Here is a 23,725-nt window from a genome sequence, read left to right on the forward strand (position 1 = left end):
GGTAAGACCTAATGGGAGAACACTTTTTGAGAGAGTAGATTATTATTATATTTTTTTCTTCTCTGTATAATGCTTAAAATTTACCAATGGAACGTGATTTTACCCATTGTTGGTGAAAGTTTAAGTGAACCCCCTTTTCAGGGTGCACGGCGTATTGTAAACAACAATAAATCCAAACAAGTTAGATTTCTTTATCTGTGTATATGATTGTATATGATTTAAAAGGAAAGTAATATACCCAAATTTCTATATGCCATCATATATACTAGAAAGGACATTGTCCCACGGTGTGTGTAAGTTCACTATGTTGGAAAAACACTGGAAATAACGCACTAGAAAATCAAGGGGAAATCCCTGACAATTCAAAACACAATTTATATTTCCCAACCGTATTAAATACTCACAGAAATCACGGCATTTCTGTGCTTTTGTTTGGAATGCAACCCGTATTATTCGTTCCAAGTCGCTGATCTTTTGAAGGACGTGCGCATAACACTCGATTGCCTTCAGGCCAAATTTCATTGTCTGGAATAATTCTGCTTCTGTGAATACAACACCATAACGAAGCGATGATATTAACCATAGACACCTGATATTGAATGATTTTTCCGTTATTCTTTATTATTTTTTTGTTTGTTATTTTTTGTCCTTACGCATGACTGGGGTAGGACCAGGACAAAGATTAAATGGAATTTTATGATGTTTACAATTATTTCCCCCAGCCGGCAAGCAAAGCAATGCAATCAGAGAGAAACAATGGACGTATTATTAATTTTCCGCATGGCCAAAAGATAAGAAAAAAATAGACCGAAGGGGGGGGAAAGAACAGGCCGAAAGCTAAGAAAAACAATTTGCATGAATCAAAATGAGCTTGTATTTTCGGGTTAATGGAATGTACTTGGGCAGTGGCGTACCGTGGGTCACGGCATTGGGGGGGGGGGGGGCACCATCAAAAATTTTGAGTCACCTTGAGAGCGCGCAAAGCGCGCTCAGTTGCCAGGTATACTGACCTAACAGAGACGTTTTAAGGACAGTGCCATTAAACGGATATGTATCTCACTGATCAAATAATCCGAGCGCGAAGCGCGAGCTGAAAATTTTTGACATTCAGACCTAGAAAGGGACATTATAAGCAATTTTTTTAATCACGAGACATACCTGTCTCGCTAAACAAACAATACGAGCGCGAAGCACAAGCTATTTTTTTTGTATATATTGACCCCAAGCAGGGACATTTTAAGGACTATATTTTAGGAAATAAATTTAGAGTAAACATATCTCACCATATTCATCTAATGCGAGTGCCAAGCGCTTGCTGATTTTGTTAGAATTATATCTAAACACAGGAAGCACTTGTAGTCATTGTAATCATTATAAACATATACGCATCTCACTAATCAAATATTGCGAGTGCGAAGCGCGAGCTGAAATTTAGGAAATTCAGACCTGAAGAGAGGCATTCTAAGGCTTTTTGTAGGAATTCACTAAGACCATACCTATTTCACTAACCGAATGATGCGAGTGCGAAGCGCGAGCTGAAAACTTTTGATATTCAGATTAAAATAAGGGATATTTTGAGGACTATTCTTTAAGGAATCCATTAAGAGTATACATGTACATATCTCACCATAGTCATCTAATGCGAGTGCCAAGCGCTTGCTTATTTGGTTAGAATTACATCTTAACACATGAAGCACTTTTTGTAGTCATTGTAATCATGATTATCATACGCATCTCACTAATGATATATTGCAAGCGCGAAGCGCGAGCTGAAAATATAGGAAATTCAGACCTGAAGAGGTAAAAAAAAATAAAAAATGTTTGATCTATTATATCTAGTTAAACAGACAATGCGAGCACCAAGAACAATGAAGACATTTTCCCTGAGCAAATTATGTTTCATAAAGTTATGACCAAAAAGTGTTTATTTATCTAATATACAGCAACATATCATAATTATAATGTAATATAAAATTGATAATTTCTTCTTTCCCACTACCATTCTCTTCCTTTTTCCCTCTTTTTCTCCTTTTCCTCGGTTTTTTTTGCCAACCGATTGGGGGGGGGACACGTGCCCCCATGCCCCCCGTAGTTACGCCATCACTGTGCTTGGGTGATTTAAAAACATCGGAGCGTTTACGCACCCCCCCCCCCCAGTGTTGTATCTCCAAGGCTGGCATCGATGATAACTCTGTGGCCTAGCTATCGTCGTCAGTCTAGGCCTTGGTCTAGACCTCGGAAGTCTAGTCCTTTATCATGATTTCGGTTGTCCAGTTTGTCACGGTTGTCTTTGGGCTTGTCCTCGGACATCAGGGTAGGCCTTCGATTGAACAAAGCTTTGTAAAAGCCAGTCAAACCTAGTCTGCTCGGCAAACTCTTCACTCGAGTTAAGGGTCTGAATGTGCAGCCTACTCATGCCTTGTATACTGATGAAGGTACAGCAAGTTTTGTATGTGCTAGTATTTGCGCGGAGGCACACTTGTTGATCTAAGTTCCAATCAGGGTCTGTGCCTGCAGACTAAGTCATACCTGTGTTGTGGCCACCTGTGTGTGTGTGTGTATTTGAGTTTTGTCAGACGTGTATCAATCAGATATGGTTATTTACGTCTGGGACAGACCTTAATTAACGTCACCATCCGAAAGACGTGACCAGGGCTCGAACCTCTGCATCAATTTGTAACTTCCCCACAGCTTGGATTACACTTGCACGCCACAACGCCACCTCTCTATAACAGCCACCTACCACGGATAATTCCACACAATGGAAGCAAATCGTGTGTATATAAATTCCCTACTGGAAAGAACGCATTGTCTCGCAGTGTGTGCTGCAGTCTGTGTTTAAGGCACTGGCACTGTAATGTAAAAATGCCATTAAAACAGAGGTGTGCCCCTCTTTTGAAAGAGAAGACTTATTTTCTTTTTGCTTGTCAAGTTTTATCGGTACAAAATATCCTTATTTTTGGTTAAAAACATTTTTTGGCTTGTCAAATTTTCCCTCCGAAAAAATGTGCACCCCTTTTGGAAAACCTTGGATCCGCCCGTGGTTTAAGGTGTGGAAGATGAGCATGATATCCCCTTTTACACTGTTTAATTTGAACATTTCGGTGAATCCCATTATTGCTTGTCAAATTTATTACTTTTGCTTGACAAATTTTCCCTCCGAAAAAATGTGCACCTCTTTTGGAAAACACTGGATCCGCCCGTGGTTTAAGGTGCGCGGAACACGATGTGCATGAGATCCCCCTTTACACTGTTAAATTTGAACATTTCGGCGAATCACATGATCCACACAGTCCATACATACTGTGAACACACTGTGATCAAATGGTGTGGGTGTGACACTGTATTCTTCCCTGTCTGTAGCAGCCAACCTGTCTAAAGTCCACATTTTGTACTTCCCTTGGGTGGCCACGGGTTCCACTGTAGCTTCCTTCAATCAACGGCTAAACTGGACGGGTAAGGTTCCAGTCCCCTCCCCCCCCCAAAAAAAATAGCTCATTCACTCTCTCCCTCCGCATACCTTTATACGAGAATGTGTGATATAAATATATTACCTTGGCGATAGTAACCTTACTATTGTAAATCACTTCATTTTTTTTTATTATAAAGGGTTAATAGTGACCACATTTTCATATTCATCATGGGTTTCGAAACGTCATTTTCATAATGCATCGAAAATAACTGTCATGTCCCCGATCACTCGCGAGTTCATGGCCAATAAAACTTAAAGGTTTCATGACGTCTTTCGCTTTTGTTAACTGTAAAACTGTCATGTAAAAAATTGACGATCTTTTTCGGCTACATTGTAAAAAAAACAATGTGCTACTTTATAATAAGTCATTCCTTCATTTTTGTAATGTAGATCGAATTAAAAAAAACGCTTGATTATTCCCGTAACACATTCCAGTGAAGTCTTTCTACTCAAAATTGAAGCGTCTTTGAATTTACTAGATTTTTGTAGGTACAATGTACATAAAAGAAAATCAAAATAACTATGTTGCTTCCATTCATCAAATGAAATTCCAATTACGTAGATATATTTCATTTCCTGATGTAAAAAGAAATGTTTAATTTACTTATATTTTTTAATTAAGGTCCCATTTGCTTAATACCTGAATTTTCATTAACAACAAGTAAATCTTATCGCTGATGTGGTTTACACTACACACTACACACTATGTGGAGTGTTATAGGAACAGAGGATAGAAGGAGAGAAGAAATGGATAGGCGAGAAAGTGGAGATTTGAGAGTCGTGCATTCTTTCTTGAAAGTAGTCCTAAAAGGACTGTAAACCAGAAGAGATTGTCGAGTTGAGAACAACTTGAGTAGTAGAGCTGATGAGGAGATGCTGGCTTGAGTCAGCGAGTAGAGATGATGCGTAGTAGAGAGACTCGATGTTTCGGACAGGTTGACTGTCTGTCTTCAGGAGTGCAGATCTTAAGATTCCCAAGTAAATCTTAAGTATCTGTCATGGTTCATATTGTGTTTTGAAATGTATTTGATTATGTGTAAAATATGTCGAAACATGAAAACAAACATTTCCTCTATTGCAAATTCTGGTGGTGGTAGGTACGTGAAGCAGGGTTACACTTCGTAATTCCGAAGGTTCGAAATTCCGAAGCACGTAAATTGCCTATACCTCGATGTTCGTTAATCCGTAAACGTAAAAGGGTTCGTTAATCCGAACATTTGTGGCGTTATTCCGATAATCCGAAAACGAAATAAGGTTCGATGGTCCGAAGGTTCGTTAATCCGGAAACGAAATAAGATTCGTTGTTCCGAAGGTTCGTTAATCCGCAAACGAAATAAGGTTCGTTAAGCATTTAGTTTTCGGACTAACGAACCTTCGGAATTACGGACCTCATTTCGTTTTCGGATTAACGAACCGTCGGAATTACGAACCTCACTTCGTTTTCGGACTAACGAATCTTCGGAATTACGAACCTCATTTCGTTTTCGGACTTACGAACCTTCGGAACTTCGAATGTATGTGGTGAAGCAGTCTCCTGCTTTCAAATCATTTCAAGATGATTTTATTCCATTCTATATAAAACAGTTACATCAACAATTAAAAATATAGTTATCAAAATGCAATGATAAAATGATAGAGATAATATTATATGATCAACCTGAGAGGGTTTGTTTTGACAGCCACCACAACATTAAATAAATCAGTTTTGGAAAACAATTATTGAGAAGGGACTAAACATCGGGATAGTTTAACGGCATAACAAATAAAAAACAGCATAACGACAAAATAATCTAAAATATGCAAAGAATATAAGAAAATAAAAAAACCCGCACAATCCTAGAAAACACTGTGAATTTGTGAAATATAAATTTGCATCATTTTTAACACTTTGGCGTCACTGGAAATAAGATATTGTTTAAGCTTTTGTTGAAAGAAATTCATATTTGTATATGTTAAGTTATATGTGATGGGTGGGAGTTCCATGCTGACGGAGCTTTGTATCTAAAATTATTTATGTCATTATTTAATGATAGCATATGAATGGTAATTCATGTTATTTCTGGCATTACAACTATGTACAGAGCACTTTAATTTTAACATGTGGCTTACGTTATAAGGAAGTATTCCTACCCTATATGTTTCAAAAGAAATATATTATATTTGTTAGGATACACCGATCAAGTATAGATGTAAATATACCTTATGAAGTACACATAATGAATTGGTTTTAACATTATCTAAGTTCAAGTTTCAGTGACTTTCGTGCGTATAGAATGTCCCCTCGTCACCCTTGGGTTAGTACTTACAAGCGATTATGTCATTAAATTATCTTACAATTAATATAGACTTAAGACTGGTGTATAATAAAAAGAAAGTATGTACATGTATATTGTATTCTGATTGATTATACATCGAAACCAAGAACAATGAAGTCTAAACCTGACACGAAGACAATGACAAAACACTCTTTAATTTGATATCACCCTTATAAAATAATTAGAAACTGAAATATCATTTGCTCAAACGTCGGCCAGTATTATCTGCATGCGTTTGGCAGTTGGACTCTATTGAATGAATCGGGATAAGCATTAGTTTATTCGGATAGATACTGAATTGTTTGTGATTGTTTTTATTGCATTTTTGTCGGAAAAAATAACATGAATATGGAAGGCAATTCAACAAATTCAACGACTAGCATAATCGTGTACTCTTCCAGGTATGTATCTTTAACACTTAATACAACTTGGAATTTTATCTTTGGTGATGAGTAATTTGAAGGTGAAAAAGTGAATAGACTCACTCCAGTGATTACATGTATGAAGAGAAGAGTCGAAATCAATTTTAAAAAGTGTTATTTAAATGTAATAAGGCAGCTTTAACTCTTCGGGTGCATGAAGTTTTGTGGAGGAGGGCTGAGGACTATTCTAAATAACTTTGAAATACTAGCCTATATCTAATTTATTAATTGAAATATTATTTTTCACAGACGCGCTGTGAGATGATCCTGCAGACAATATAAAATCTTGTTCTACTCTATACTCTTTAAAAAGTCGCTCTTAAAAGAAATATCACTCAATCGTATTCATACCATACTCTAAATTAGCGTAGCCTCACAAATATCCACACTCGCCAGTTAAATTTTTACTCTAAACTGCTATCTACAGCACCCGCACCTGCACCTCCATTCGGTAACGAACCGTTTTATGAGGCCGCCATCAATTTCAAGCTTAACCGCTCACGATGGCGGTCTCCATCGTTCATTAAGTATTATTGTTATCAAAAAGTTATTTGAAATTTTTGCTCACATCGTTATTTTGTATTCATTATGCATTATGATTATCATGTTTATGTTATGGACTATTTTGTATATTGCATATAATTATGACGTTTAATTGAATGAAGTACATTCATTTCCAACTATAAAAGCATCAATACATTTCAAGAACTTGAACAAAACATGGGAGGTAGCAACTCAGAAAGTACAGCTTGTGAGGAGTTCACACTGTAAAAACTGTGGTGTTAAAACTGACACCAAATTGGTGTTAATAGAGGACCACACCCTGAGGTGTTAAGATAACACCCTAGAGATTGAACATAACACCAAAGAGTGTAAATGTAACAACCAAAGGTGTTGTAATAACACCTATAGGTGTAAAACTAACACCACCAATTTAACACCGGTGTAAAAAAAAACTGGTGTGGTCCTCTATGTACACCGGTTAACACCACAGTTTTTGCTGTTCACCGTGACAAAAATAATAAATACATAGTACATGAAAGAAAATATCCAAACGGAGTACAATACAAAACAAGGGGGAAATGGGGGGACAGGGCAACTTTACATACAAATACTAGTATATAATTTGAAACAGAAAATAAATTGTCAAACCAATCATCCTTCAACTAAAGCTATGAAGCAAATTCCAAAATTCAGGCACCAGACGTAAGTTTCTTCTTAAGTTTTGTCTTAAAATTATTCAAAGTTGGTGCATTTCTGATGTCTGTAGGTGAATTGTTCCACTTTCTCGGACCCGAATGAGACGAATATTATGTCGATAAGAATTACAGGTCCTGTGTCTTGGCAAATGAATTAATGAAGAGGAGCGTGTATTGTATTTATATAAATTCAGATTTGTATCAAACAACTGAGAAAAATTAACAGGCATAAGCCGATTGTTACACTGTTAAATAGAAATACATTGCTGGTAGGTTGTAATATTTTCTAAAGTAAGCAGTTTAAACTCATAGTAGAATGTGCTAACTTTAGATCTAGGGCTTACTCCAGCTATGATTCTAACTATTTTATTTTGTTTTGTAACAAGTTTCTTTTGGTTAGACGAAAATGTACTACCCCAAACTAAGTTACAATGAGAAAAATATGGCAATATACGTGTGGAATACAAAATTCGCAATATATGAGCTGGTGAAAAGTAATTATATCTGGATGTTATACGAATAATAATTATTCTTTAATATTTTCTTTCTATGTTTTGTATGTGAAATTTCCAAGTTAATTTTGAATCAATGGTTACAACATGAAAAATTGTTTTTCAACCTTAGGAATCTCAATGCTATTCAATTGTAATTTAGAACAATGAGTGTCGTATTGCTTGTTACGATTGCTAAAAACAATGAAGTAACATTTACGAGGGCTGACAGATAGCCTATTTGCCTGGAACCACATGCACAGTTTAAAGAGATCTTTAGTTACTTGTTCTTGCAAGGAAGTTAGATCTTTACCACTAAACAGCATATTTTTATCATCAGCATATAGTATGAATGATGGGATATTTGAGACATTTGCAATATCATTTATGTACCATATAAATAACAAAGGCCCTTACAAGGACCCATGCGGAACACCACACAATATTTTCTTAGGTTCTGACAAACAGGTATTATATTTAGTACATTGCAATCGAATGGAAAGGTAGTTACTAACCAACTAAATGCTATTCCTCGAATCCCGTATAGTGCTTTAAATGAGCTAACATGATATCATGATTATAGAGTATCAACAAATTCATTTAAATTATTATCAATATTACATTTCAATTAATCAAGATTGAAATCACCCATGATGTATATCATTTTGTTATCTTTCAACAGGGGTAAAATCATAGTAGTCAAATGCTGCATTAAAGTTATTCAAATTTGCACTGGGAGGCTTACATACCACACCAATAACAATCTTTTTACCTGCTTGCTGACTAATTTCAATAAAAACAGACTCATAAAAAGCTCCATCACTTACAGGATCACGTCTCTCAAAATAGGAATACGTGTTTCTTACATAAAGGCCAACTCCACCGCCTATTTCTCTACAATTATTTGAACATACAGAGTTAAAACCTGTCACAATTGAAATTGAATGATTTGAACGCAGAAATAAAAACAAACAATCAAACTTCATAAACTGACCACAGCTTTATTGTTACACCAACATCGACTGTGGTAGTAAGAATAGTCCGAGAAAAATATATTTTAGATATTAAAAAAAAAAGTTTTAAAATGATTGGTAATTTTTTTTTATAAATTGTATATGAAAAAAAAGAAAACATTGTACAATCGGGCAACATTATAGACCTGCGGATGTATAGATGATAGTAATTTCCTATTATTGTAGAATTCTAACTTGGGTTTTTTAATTATTATTTCCGTAATATATAGAGGTGATATCCTAGTTTCCCCCGGTCTACGGGCATTTCAATTTCAATTTCAATTCTTTTTTATTTCATTTCCATTCAAAACATAATACAAAGTAATATAAAACAATACAAATCAAATACAATTTTACAGAAGGGCATTCTTACTTCGTAAAAAAAAAAAAAACAGTATAATATAGAGCATAAATGGATATGGAAATGCACTTTTCTTGAAGGTTATCCTGGCTATCATCGATATTGTGTATGACAATTCTTTGAAAAGACTTAGTGAATAGATTTGTTTCACTCTTATAAATTACAAATGCGGTTCGAAACATGTACACATTATGAGGACCAGTGTGTGATAACATGTTATATTGCGTCCATCGTTGAGGGACAAATTTGAAAAGAATCACTGTCGCAATGACGGTTTATTAGGTCATAAAATGTTTTGAGTGCACTTTCGGCCAGCGGTGAAGGAACAAGTGCAAATTACAAATTCGCACTTGTTATTATTTACGAAGTATAATCACTGATCTAAGAAGAAAACAAACCTTACATACATATCGATCCTTTCATTTATTTTATAATGATAATGACAATAATAATGAAATTAAATGTTGTAATTTTGTGAATTATGTTACATGGTCCTATGTATTCAGGATTAACCAACAACTGATGGGTTTTATAACTATATCTCTTATTCATTGTGCAATATATATATTCTAAAGCTTAATCTTACTGTTTTCAAAGAGTGCAGATAGGGTTCATAATTAATTTTGGACAAATAATGCAATATATTCGTTTATAATCAATGTTAAAGGAAGCTTTTGTGGATCATCTTTTGATCTTTGTTTAATAGAATTTTGATAGTTTTAATAGTTATTGAATGGATGCTACAGTTTTTATTACATGCAGTATTGTATTATTATGATTTAATATAATGTATATTTTGAGTCATTTTTATGGTGCATTCTGGATGAATATATTAAGGTTCAGATACCCTCTCTTGGGTGCCTGGATATTCGAATGCACCACGGAAATGACGTTCTGATTTATGATATTACTTGTTTATTTAATAATATAATATATGATGTTTATTTTTATTTGTAATTCATGTTCGATTCGGTTTAGTCTTTCTATTTATCTATCTTTATCTCGTTAATATCATCATCATCATTATTATTATGATAATAATTATCACCATCATCGGCATCGGGGTTTTTTTCTCCTCGGATATGTAACTCATTTTGATAAGTGCTCCTTGTCGTAGAATTTCACATGCTTGCTCTAATGAAATACATGTATCATCATTCAAATTTTACCACGTCACCACTAGCGTACCTACGTCATACCTTCTGGTACGACCGAATAATTTTTTTTTATGGCATGATTGAAGACCTTTCTTTTTCTTTTTTTTTTTTGCTTTTCAATTTTTTTTTATGGTACGATTGAAGACCTTTGTGATTGAAGACTTTTTTTTGCTAGTCAAATTTTTCGACCGGTTTTGCCCCCCCCCCCCCCGTGGAAAATCCTAGGTACGCCACTGCAAATCACAATGCCTTCAAGAACAATTCATATTTCTGTGGTATTTTTCTTCCTCTGCAGTTTGGTGTTGATCATGCTGGTGGCCCTACTAACGAACCTAACAGCACTGATCACAATCCTGCGGGTTCGAAGCCTCAGACAGACTCCCCATAACCTACTCATCTTAAACCTGATTGTAGCTGATCTTGGAAGGGTTTTTCTGGTCATGCCCTTTTCTCTCAAATCAGTCTTTGATCATGGCGAAGGTTTGGAGGATACCTGCTGTAAGGTATATTCAATGAGCTGAGAGAAGGAGATGCATTGTAAATGCCAAAAGCAGTGGTGTCAAAATTACACCGGTCGTTGTTGTAATGGGACCGGCTCAAAACACTACACCGTGCTAGTACAACAATGATTGGTGTTATTTTCTTTGTTATATCGTAATCATTTGGTGTTATATTCAAACTGTGTTGTGTATTTTGACACTTGGCGTGCGGTTTCTTCATAACACCGACCAGTGGAGATTTTAACGCCATATATTTATAGTATAGACATTACATAAAAGCAATCATACTTCCAATGTAATTATTAGTAATAGATGGAAAGTCGCTAGAATTCAAATCAATGGATAGTATCATGATCAAGTAAGGTATGAGATTTAAAAAGAAAGGTATTACAATAAAAATGTGTACACTGTTAAAAAAACCCTGATTTTACAGAAAAATAAAAGAAGATTTTGCAGAAAGCAATACCAGAATCATTCTTTAAATTCATGAAACAGGAATTTTTCTGCAATTTAACAGAACAGGTCTGTTAGAAAAAGGGGAAAAGAGTGTTTTATTTAAGGAAATTTGTAAGATTACACACACCAAATACCAATTTCCTGTAAGATTACGAAATCTGGTAAGATTACAGGTGTTCTCGAGACTCTGCTGCAGGAACTTCTTTTAGTTTAAGGATAAATTTTCTAACAGTGTAGGTCTTTTATAAATCTTGACCAGATAATAATGATTCGAAATTGTTGTTTTCGCAAAGGTTAAGCCCATGATCATGATGCAATACATTCCCTCAGTCCTTTATACGACATTATTTTAGCTATCATCAGCTGCAAGCACGTACAAGTAATTATTTTTTTAAGTGCTAAAAAATTACAAAAGGGTGATAGAAAGGGAGAAACAAAAAGAAAGAACAGCATCGAATATAGGTGACTGCATCATGTATGTATGATACCCCTAGTTAAATGGGAAAAAAAGAAAATATGTGACATTATATACACTAATACCCCACCCCCCTGCCCTCCCCACCCTCTCTCACACACACTCAATTGTTGAATTACCTGATGACGCTATGCACCTGACGCTATGCACTGATCATGGTTGTGCTTAAAATCCGAGGAATCGTAGGAAAGTACTCGTAAGACGTAACAATTCACGTTTCAATCCGGGGATGGGGACATTTTCTCCATGCCCTGCTACGCTCGATATTGATGATTGTTTATTCTATATGATCACAGAGAAACGAGATTCCTGAGGAATTGAAATAAATGGTAGCATCTTCTTTTCAATCTTTTCATAACAGATTTTTGGTTTCTTTGCCCTCTCCTTTGGCTACACCCACTTCTTGACGATTGCATTCATCGCCGTAGATCGGGTTATTGTCGTCACGTCTTGCAACAAGTGTGGAATTTCCGATTGGGCAAGAGTTCGTGTCATGCTGACATTGACCTGGCTTATAGCTTCAACGATTTCTCTGCCTCCTGTCTTTGGAGCATTAAATTCCGAATTTGGGTACACAGATGCTTTGAAGATGTGCCTGCCGCTTAATGGGACGAGGCTTTCCCTGAACATCCTGACAATGGTCACCATTCTTGGGATTGTACTTCCAACAATGATTGTTTCCTACACCGTCATAGCGGTTTTACTCTGGAAAAGGGATCGCAAGCTTACGCGAAGACGGCGACGTGGACTTAAATCAACAGTGCGAGCTCGACCGGCAAGACCGATTCCCTCAAGTCCTGTTGGTCTACGAAAGGTGAAGTTTGATATCACATTTGCAGATACACAATCGGTTGATTTCGAGCAAAACACACCACAATGTCCTGGACAGCAGGTTTATAGCCCAGTGGCTACCACAGGACACATATCGCATGAAACTGAAAGATCAGTAGTACAACCAATGGGTGAAGTAGAGGATTGTGAAGTTTCACTCGCTTGGAAAGACAAGGAAGTAGTGAAACGCAGAAGGAAAGGTGTAGTACTCGATGATGGATCAACTCTTACACGTGAGGGCGCTTCACGAGGAAGGTACGGCCTCGGGTCTCGGCTGAGTGCATTGCTGAATATCAAGCGAGAATCTAGCGCCAAAGAAGACGCAGTAAATGATGGTGATGTCAACTGTGTCATCAAAGGATTTAAATCTGCACATGGAACTGGTTTCACTCCTGGTACCAGTCTATATACTGCGGCAACAGGAGAAGATGATATTGGTACGACTTACAGAACTGTCATTGAAACGCGAACAAGACGTTTGTCCAACCTCTTCGGCAGCCTCAAGGGTGTAGTCGGGCTTGGAAACCATGGCCGGGATTACAACGATGATGATGATGTCACTGAAAACTACAGCGAAGATGATGATCAGACCTGTGATTTCGATTCTGAACCATCTCAAACAATTACCACTTACTCCATGTCACCATCTGGGGTAGATTTCACCACCGGCAAGGATGACGAAAGCGGGGAGGACGTCAAACGACCGAAGCGAGTCCGTCGGAGAACTCGAAAGACGAAGCTTGAAAAGTTGCGAATAGTGAGGCAAAGGAGAGTCGCATGGACAGGTAAAAGTGACGTCTAGGAGAAGATAGGATTATCTCATATGATGGCAAAAAAGTAAAGGAAAGCACTTTCTTTCCGTAGGCTATACCACTGACCTTTTTTGTGTTTAAAGCATTCTTCTTTTTCAAAAATGAGAGTATTCATTTTTTTATGATTTATTTCATCATGATTTGCACAAATACTGTGAACTTAAAGCCTCGTATACAATTTTCGTAATCACTACTACCATATAAAATATTAATGCTTAATACGTGTGTGGTGTTACGAATACTCTTTGCGCATGTTAAGAAAGACTTCCTTTCAGAGCAACTATGTCTAATACACCTCCCCCCACTTGTAAAGACTTTTTGAAAGCATGGTAGAATATTCCTAGGCCCTCTATTAGTAAGAACCGCTGCTCTGCACAGAAGAACATCAATTTAGTAACACATTTTTGAATGGCCTGCAACAGATAATAGCCCCTGAGAATAGCTATTTTATTTCAGGTTCGGGTGGATACTCTTCCACAGCAAGGTAGTTTTAACCCTGGTCATAACATATTGATGTTTTAAATAATAATTCTTTCAGAATTCAAACACTATTCAATCTTATTTTCCCTAAAGGTGTGCTACTGGTCTGTTGTAGTATCTTCTTCACTATTCCACTTTTCATCTGGTACTGGTATTCATCCGATTCAACTTCGGAGCTGTTCGGGGTCCTGGCTGTCTGGTCGACGTACTGCATGACCATAGCGGATCCTATGGTATACGCCTTTATGAACAGACGTGTTAAGAAAGAACTGCGAATGTATAGGAAAACGATGGCCAATTGCTTATCATGCACATGCAAAGGAGAATAGACAAATTAGATCTGACATTACATTTTAGAGAGGTGATTTATTCATGATCACCTCGAGTCCGCCAAGTAGATGTATTTTAATATGGAATTTGCTCGACAAACGGCAATTTGGCAAAACAGTGACTTTGTATTGCTCTATGCTTTCCTACATTACACTGATTTTGATGTTGTTATAATTAACATCCATTGAATTGTATTGTACTAAAGGCAAAAAAGGTAGACCTTTGTAAATAACACGGACTGTTGCGTATTAGTATCAAGTTCCACAATTTCCTTCGGTCTGAACTTCCAAAATCCTTAAATCCCAATTTCCAAAGGAGGTCTTTTTCATGTATTGTATACATGTTATACATATATACATATTGGAAATTGCTCGTGATCTTAAGCATGCAAAGCTTTTTTTCTTCTTTTCTTTTGGCTGTGTAACAGATGCTTGATAACACTTTCACTGTTTGGTAGGGAAGTGAGAGAGATGAAATGAATTTAACCAGTCCCCAAACCGCCGAAGGGTAATTTATCTCTCTGCGATAGTTTTGAGTCAATTGGTCAATAGAGTGTGTATAATCAAAGTATCAACTCAACATCACAAAATGATGTGCTGCCATCTCTATCGAACGTTCATGGCTGTAGGAATTTGTGCTGCCGCTTCTAATGTTTGATATTCATGAGGTTGAGCTGGTGACCCGATTTCATACTTCTACATTGTTCTTACTGGGCCAAGTCCCAGAAACCCGATGGTTGAGGTAGGTCCAATACACCCCCCCCCACACACACTTTTTTTTGTTGATATTTTTGTGGTACACAAAGTATGTAAGTTTGAGTTTCAAAATTAAGAGATTGTTTAATGTATTAAACATTTTTCCACCACAGAACCAAATAGATGTTTTGCATTTTAGTTTAATTAAATGTAAAATTTCGCCCCCCCCCCCCACTCGAAAAAACTTTAGTTTTTCTTTTTTTTAAGAGTGGCTGAGAAAAAGGAAATTCAAACAGGTGTAATTTCATGAATCCATTGTGTTATGATGGTTTACAACTCACACTTTAATTTGCATGAATTTTCAGTCGGAATATTTCTTACTTTCTCGTCGACTCTGTCAAATCATTTGATTGGTAGCCCACGTTCAGATGGCTTATGATTTCTCTCCATGAATTACCCGGATACTTGTTTTCTGCTGGAGTTGTCGAATTTGTACATGATGTGAAGATGAGTTTTAATAAATACCTGCAACTAAAAGGTAATACTCCCACTAACCCTTCTTTCAAATCTCCATTGCTGAGAATTTAAGACAATATTTAGAGAGAAAGAAAGGCAGCGAGAAAGGAAGAGAAGAAGTGTAAGAGAACATGGGAAATCGAAGAGAAGTCTAAGGGGTTGATGCAAGAGAAATATTTTCACTCAATTCCAAATTTCAGTTGCAAATTCACAAGTGATATATAAACATATATTAACTAATGCAAATCAATACTTACTTGTTGATTTAAGAAACAGATCAATGACAAATTCTGGAATCAATTACAAGACTTAAGTTTGATTTAGGGACCCAAAATCAGCTAGCAATGATAGCAAGTTTCTTGCAACACTCCATAAGGGACTTTTTTTATTAAGTATACTTATAACAGACTGTTTACTGTTGTCGATTATGAACATAGTTGTTTAATGGTTTGAACAACCATTTATTGAAGATGAAAATAAAAACCAATCTGTTCATAAAACAGTGTTTTTACGGTGAAAACTGAAATGGATATGAGAACAAGAAATGGATCAAAGGTAAAGAGAGAGACAACGGCTAAGAAAAACAGAAACGGATATCAGAAAAGAAAAGGATTGATAGGAGAAAAGATAAAACTTAACAGGAGAAAAAAGAAAAACGGATAAGAGAAAATGACACGGACTAAATGGGAATTCACGTGTGTGGAGGCCAGGGGGGTTAACTTCCTGAATCATCTTCCTCACGCACTCTTGCTCAACCCACAACCGCGCAACCCAGACTCCAGTTTAACCAGCTCATGACACGTATTTAAGTACCATGCCCATATCGAAACTTTAAAATAACACAAATATGATAAAAGTATCAGTCTTAAAAATATCATGATAAATATCATGCCTATTTTTAAGAGTGAACAAAATATTTGACAGTCTTAACGTTCTTATCATCTTCAAGCACAGGGGACGCGGAGCCGGGGGCCGGGGAGGGTTCAGCCTATTCCCCCTTCTTTCCAAAAACCATATACAAATACGTAAAGATGCCCATCTGGTTATGACTTAATGGTCAGCCCCCATCCCCCCCCATTCGAAACCGTTCCGCCCGAGTCCCAGGCCTGAAATATGTCACGTTTACCAGAATACTGCGGACATTGGCACGAAATCAATACCTCGTTATAGGTTAATAAACATACCCCCCCCCCCCCCCACATCGGAAAACGTTCCGCCCGAGTCCCAGGCCTGAAATATGTAATGTTTACGAGAGTACTGCGGACACTAGCACGAAATCTTTACGGGTCGTTAACATAGATACCTCGTTATAGGTTAATAAACATACCCCCCCCCCCCACGGAAAACGTTCCGCCCGAGTCCCAGGCCTGAAATATGTTATGTTTACCAGGGTACTGCAGACATTGCACGAAACCATTACGCGTCGTTATTAACATCAATACCTCGTTACAAGTTAATAAACATACTTTCGACTCTGAACCTATTAATATTAACTTGAACTTTTGACGTGGGAATTCCCAACGTTCTCTGAGTGCAAGATAACATCATTCAGTAGGGTATGTATTGCAATCCAGGAAAGGGGGACCAATCAGAATTACTCCCCCTTTATTATTCAAACCTAATAATTATGACGATACATGTTTTTATAAAGAGTTTGGCATAAGGCGGATAATATATGTAATTTCTTCTACGTTTCTGGAAACGAACCAGGAAAATTGAGGAGCTAAGATCGAAAGATGGGTTCGTTTGCTCCACCCCCCCCCCCCCCCTCCCCACTGCACGTTGTCTTGCCCTAAACGACGCCTGGGATTTTCCAGGAACTCCATTCCATATCGCCTATATGTCTGTGTCAATTATATATATATTTCCAGTCCATCTTGTACTGCGACTAAATTGGTTTGCACCTCTTATCGTTTGATGTCACATCAGGTATTATTTGGTCGCATCCTTTATACAGCTGCACAGATCAGACAGGTGAGATTGTATATCAATCAGTTACTTATTCACTCTATAAAAACATGGCAATTTATGGAATTTAACTTACACGACTATGATGGCTTTGAATTACGGTCGATCACGCTTAATGACACACGACTTCCGTCGTGATGTTCACGATTCTCGTTCCAAACTTTGCAATTTCAGTCGGAATTTAAAATCGCAAGATTTGCAACGACAGTCGCGAACTTCGCGAAGGAAGTCGTGTGTGATCATGGACCTATTGTGATCGACTGTACTTCAGAGCCACCATGCATATGGGAGCTGCCAGTATGTGATCTCACATTATATCATTTTTGGGGGTCTATACTTTTTACAATGTTCCCTCATGTTTCTCTAAAGTTTTTGTCATATTTATGAAATTATGATGCCAGGGTTCCACAGTGTCCAAAAATGTTGAACACAATGTAAAAACACCTACCATGCCTACACACAACTGTCAGTTTTGAGCATTTCAACCGTTTGAATCAGTCACGCTTACATAGTGGTCCATGTGAACACGCTGTGAACATTGAAACTGTCGAGTTCTCCACAGTGTGAAAATATTTTCACACTGTAAAATTTTAGCATTTTAACAGTGTGAATAATATTTCACATAGTCCACTGTGTGACATGGCATTCTTTCTAGCACGGAATAAAAAAAGTAATCAATTGAAAACTAGCATAAGTCTCGCTTATTCGAAGTAATCTGTTCCATTTTCTGTACCCTTCAGTGACAACAACTGACGCACTCTAGCTAGCTTGGACTGTCTCAAACCAAAATGGGAAGCAGTTCATCCAAAAGTAGTCGTAGCAGTGGACCCTCCTATTCCACTGATGTTGTGCTGTACGATCAAGCTGCTGCAAGGCAAGCGAGGTACCACAGCAAGTCAGATTTCACCTCTGCTACAGCCCTGAAGGATCACCTGAATCCAGGAGATCTGATTCAACAAAAAGGCGACACCATCAAAGAATGGTTTTACAGTCACTGGGCTGTTTACATAGGAAATGGTGAGATCGTGCACGTGACGGGGGTTGATGGAAGCTCTTCCAAAGCTGATATAATACGAGAAAACATGATTCTTGCTTTTTGGGATAAGAATGTGAGAAAGAACAATCACATGGATGACTCCTTTCTTCCTAGAGGTACGAGAGAAATCGTACAAACAGCGAGGAGAAAGGTCGGCACCCCTTGGCGATACAACCTAATTTTCAAGAATTGTGAGCATTTCGCCTCTCTCTGCCGGTACGGTAGAGAAATCAGCCTCCAGTCTTTCGGACTTTCCGATGTCAAATCGGGGAATATCACATTTAAGGAATATCTTTGGTACCATGGGAAGGCCTTGAAAGAAAAGTGTTCAACGTTCTGTAGTTGGATCAAAAGAAAAGTTTCCAGGTTCTTGCCGGCTATTGGTATTGGCTCCTATGATGCAATTGCCTATTAAGTGTAGTTTCAGTTGAATGTTCCCATGACGCATGCTAAACATGCTGAGGTAAAATATCTGCTACTTCAAATGTGTATGCAAAAATAAAACGAGTGTGTTGCACAGTTCCTGGAAAGCAAAAAAAAATTCCATAAAATTAAAAGGTTTTCTTAGCTGTTAGACATTACTATAATTACACTCTATATCAATATATTTATGTTAAATTAATTCGCACAAAGAAAGCGGAAGATGGATGAAAAATACTAAAACCAGACTCAAATATTTACATGAAAGGTTTTCAAGTTCCTACGTATAACGTTAAGCTTCAGTTGACTATTCCTATTATTTCAATCTTTAAAAAAGGTGACTGCTAAATCCCTTTCGCTTGATGTATCTTTGTTTGAATCAGTCTGATTTTAGGTTCATCTGTACTTGTTTCTTTTTTCTTTTAAAAATGTACGTGTCCTTTACTAATGTAGTGAATGCATTATAAAAGCTACAAGCATATGTTAGATTATAACCTGTTATTTTTAGTGTTAAATCCCTTTTCACTTGATGAATCTTTGTTAGAATCAGTCTGATGTTAGAGTCCTCTGTCTGCATTTGTTTCGCTTTCTTTAAAAATGTGAATGTACTTTACAAATATAGTGAAAACATTATAAAAGCTACAAGCATATGACATGTATGATGGAGCGGTTTAGTGACTCTTGCCTTGTAATCAGATGTTCGAGTGTCCGAATCCGACCATGACCAAGCGTCCTTTGGCAAGGCGTCAATCCACGATTTACCACTCTCACCCAGGCGCTAACAACGGTCAATGTATTTGTTAATTCTTAGTTTCCTTCATAATTTTTTTATTTGTACTTACTTTGCCAATGATACCATGCATCTTAATTTATATTTCACAATTATTGTATTGTCTACTGGATAGTTTTCCCATTTCATCAATTAAAAAGTGAATACAGTACTAGTCACCATTCTTGGGAATCACTATTGCCTTTTTCGGCCGGATTCTATTGTTCTCTGGCTGAGGCAGGTATAGTGGTGAGTCTAGGAATTGTGACTGGTAGTGCATGTTATCTTTGAACAATTTTGTATTAGTAATAATTCTGATTTTAAATGTTATTGAACTCACTCATTACAGAACCAAATGTTACTTTTTTATCTATTATGTATATATTGTTATTTTTATAATGATAAAAGATATTTTAATAAATAAATAAATAAATAAAATCATTCTAAGCATGTCTTCATGAATTTCCAATGAGCAAACTGAAGATGTCATATTCCCGTTTGTTCTTTTTTTATTTCATTAAATTGAAGTTTTGTCCGCCTAGAATTAAAAAAATATGAATTTTGAAATTAATGATTTAATGCATAAGATATTTATTGCTACAACTTATTTTATTACAAGGGAGACATACATGTAAGAGAATATAGAATAATTATGATTTTATGTAAAAACATCAACCCACCGATTATATTCATGACCAACCGATTGGGTAGATATGCGTTGTGGCCCAGTGGATTAGACTTCGGACTTTGAAACAGAGGATCGTGGGTTCGAATCTCAGCCATGGCGTAATTTCCTTCAGCAAGAAACTGATCCACAGTGTGCTGCATTCAACCCAGATGAGGTAAATGGGTACCGGTAGGAAGTAATTCCTTAAAAAGCTGTGTGCGCTATGAACGCCTACCTTAGTCGGGTAATATAAGAGCGCCTTGAGCACCTAACAAGGTGGATATGTGCGCAATATAAATACCCTATATTATCATTATTATATACCGAAACTTGAAAGAGGCTCAAAAATGATAATTTGTTTGAATTAATGAAAAAAACCATTTCGTTTGGGGTTTTTGATGGTGAAGACAAACCAACTCAAAATATATGCAATTTAAATGGCAGCATCAATTCAGGAAGTAAGAAATAATTGAGGTGATACTAGAATCGCAATTCGTACAAATACAATTGCGTGACTATACGTACACCGTATTTATCTTATCAGTCATTAATATTTATTTTACTGTTCACTGCTTAAATGTGGACCAAGGTACAGTCATAGGCACAAACAGTAGGTTGCTTGTATCATGTTTATCTTCTTCTTTTTTCAAAAATGCGGTTTGAATCATTATTACGTTGACGAACTTTCTATAATATTATCTAAGAGATGGTGTAGTTCTTCTGTGGTCAACTATCCATTCTACATACATGTAAATGAACATAGCATTGTTTTAAACCTATCATCCACTGTTTCTAGTCTAATTGCTTAATATTTCATTGTGTTCAATCTTGTGCATACATAAAATGTGATGCATCTTTGGAAAGTTGTCTCTTCAAATGAATAAATGCAAGTAAATTTACATATTAGTTGATTGTGTCTCCCGTTCGTATGCACAAAATAATTTCTAATGTGTGGAAGACAGGTTTTTGGTGTGCATATGTGTGTGAGAGGTTTGTTTGTGAGGACGTTTGAGGTATATGTGTGTGTGTGGATGTGTTGGACGTGAGGGTGTGTTTGTGTATGCGTGCATGTGTATGTGCTGGATGTTTTAGGCTAAGGGTGTGGGTGATATGATGCGTGTGTGAAGGTGCGGCTGTCTATATGGGGTGAGAGAAGGGGTGAATAGGTATTTATGAGGGGGTGGGTGAGGGTGTGTATGTGTTAACAATTTTACCTCTTTTCCCTCCATGAAATGTCGTACACAGTCGTTAAAATAAGGGTCTTGGGATCGAACAACGAAATGACTCTTCTGCTCATCTCAACTGTTTTTATCGATAGAATAGTTTTGAAATATTTAATTTCTGATTGTTAAAGATAAATGACAGTTGTGATAACGATTTAATGACAAATGAGTTTGTTTATAGAATCCAATAAAATGGCCACCAAGGTGTGTGTTTGGATGAAAAAAAAAGTATGTGCCCAAAGGATTCTGGAAGTAATTGTGTAATTGCTAGGAAATTATGACATTTCACGCAATGGTCGGGTCTTTTTCCCCAGCAATAATATAACGCTGTCTCACGTGTCCTTGTTTGGACTTATGTTTTGGCGATCTTCAGTGTGATTGTTTTTCAGCTTAGATTTCATAATTTTACAAAGTTCAGTTAATGTAACTACCAGAATGATATAGCCTAGGATGGCCTGGTAACACTGACAAACGACCTTGGTTTTACACACTTTCTCAAGAAATCAGCCTGTACTGCAATTCCCGGACTGCAACTATTTTCATTAAAGTGATTGGTTAACATTGGTATGACTTTTAAAAAATCTGAGCTGGAAGGTCACACTTGTCACCTGTGTCTGTGATATATTACAAAAATGAAGCCCAGAAAAAATTGCGTTCGAAAATAATTATTTAGTGCTTCAAAAATTGAAATATAAAGTGACCGGAAACACCATCTTAATTTCATCCCATACACTTATGTGTACTATTTAGGTGTCTATAAGACGCCTATTTACAAAATGGGGGTTTGCCTTGTAGTTTTAGCTTTTCATTCTCAATAATGGTTGTTTTCAGGGTTTATTAGTTCTAATACATGCACTTGTACACATGTTTCATCTTGGTTTGAGAATTTTTTAAATCAGCTGCTCACAAAGTTAAACGATACCTTTAATCTTTAATAAACTATAAACTTTTAGAAGCCTTAAACTTCAGTTATTTACATTCCACATTCATTGTGATGAGATTTTGAATTAATCCTCGATGGTTTTAATAATTACACGTTAAAAAGAAATAGATGCTGCATTCAGGAGATGCCAGTGGTGTTATTTAATGTTCGAAAGTCGACAAAGCTTCCATTTCTTATTCCGTTCCTAAAAATTTTTTTTTTCAAGGGTTTTTCAGCTGTTTGAACCGATTGATACAACTTACATAGTAGCAGCTATTTTTGTTTTATTTTACAACATGTAGTTCTTGTTTAGCTCATAGACACCTTTCGCGTCAACATATAAAAAACACTTGTAAGCATTAGTAACATGAATAAAGTAACACTGTATATTTAGATTAAATGCATATGAGAATGCACACCACTCTATTAGAAACTTCTGTCGTAATTGTTACATTCTGAAAATACGCAAATCATCACAGATAAAGGAAAGGGCCCTGACACAAGTACCCTAAGTGAAAACTGTAATTCTGCTCATATTCTCTCTCCCCGTTTCTCTTCTTTTAAATCAATAGTAAAAACATATATAACAACTATCTCAAACCTAAAAATTCAAATGTATTCTAATTACATGACAATAATAAATTCCGATAATTGAGAAATCATGGGGTCAAAGTAAGTGCAATCGATGAGTTTCATAATTATTCTATATACAGTATATATACACTGTTAAAAATAAGTTGTAAAAAACAGTAATTATTACTGGCAACTAGGACCCACAAACAGTATGAATTATTAGATAACGATGGGCTGTAAAAAATGGAGGGGGTGGATAACTGTAAAAAAAATAAAAGAAAAAGAAAACAACACAATTATAACATTCCTTTAACTTGAAAATCGCCATTAATTTACCCAAACTATTTATAAGATAAATGCACTGTAATCAACGAAAAAAACTCGATAGTTCGTTGGTATTTTTACAAAGATTATTGTATTTATTTTGTTTTACAGTTACCTTGTAATTAGACATTATATATCACTGCACAAATACGTTTGGTTTATTAAATCACTGTGTCGTCTGTTTTTTAAACAGTAAACATCCTGTAAATTTACGATTTTTCTTTGTAAGCTTACTAGTATTTTTAACAGGGAAGTAAAATGTGTGAACACTGCTCCCAATTCACAATGCGTGTATCGA

At 36.4% G+C, this 23,725-nt stretch overlaps 2 protein-coding genes across 2 annotated transcripts; both read left to right on the forward strand.

The window, feature by feature from the left end:
- The first annotated feature begins 10,738 nt into the window (after positions 1-10,738).
- LOC121412967 lies at positions 10,739-14,353 on the forward strand. The gene is made up of 3 exons (XM_041605729.1): positions 10,739-10,933; positions 12,223-13,477; positions 14,078-14,353. The coding sequence occupies exons 1-3, from the start codon at positions 10,739-10,741 to the stop codon at positions 14,311-14,313; spliced, it is 1,686 nt and encodes a 561-aa protein (XP_041461663.1). The 3' UTR covers positions 14,314-14,353.
- A 3,052-nt stretch (positions 14,354-17,405) lies between these two features.
- LOC121412968 (phospholipase A and acyltransferase 2-like) lies at positions 17,406-18,944 on the forward strand. Its single transcript, XM_041605730.1, has 2 exons — positions 17,406-17,499; positions 18,234-18,944. The coding sequence occupies exon 2, from the start codon at positions 18,282-18,284 to the stop codon at positions 18,942-18,944; it is 663 nt and encodes a 220-aa protein (XP_041461664.1). The 5' UTR covers positions 17,406-17,499; positions 18,234-18,281.
- Positions 18,945-23,725: the final 4,781 nt, after the last annotated feature.

The sequence above is a fragment of the Lytechinus variegatus genome, chromosome 4, assembly GCF_018143015.1.
Source record: "Lytechinus variegatus isolate NC3 chromosome 4, Lvar_3.0, whole genome shotgun sequence".
NCBI classification, from domain to species: Eukaryota; Metazoa; Echinodermata; class Echinoidea; order Temnopleuroida; family Toxopneustidae; genus Lytechinus; species Lytechinus variegatus.

Coding starts and splice junctions, on each gene's coding strand:
- LOC121412967 (XM_041605729.1), top strand. CDS start 10,739: ATGCTGGTGGCCCTACTAACGAACCTAACAGCACTGATCACAATCCTG. Junction 10,934..12,222: donor TGGAGGATACCTGCTGTAAG/GTATATTCAATG, acceptor TTTTCATAACAG/ATTTTTGGTTTCTTTGCCCT. Junction 13,478..14,077: donor AAGGAGAGTCGCATGGACAG/GTAAAAGTGACG, acceptor TTTTCCCTAAAG/GTGTGCTACTGGTCTGTTGT.
- LOC121412968 (XM_041605730.1), top strand. CDS start 18,282: ATGGGAAGCAGTTCATCCAAAAGTAGTCGTAGCAGTGGACCCTCCTAT.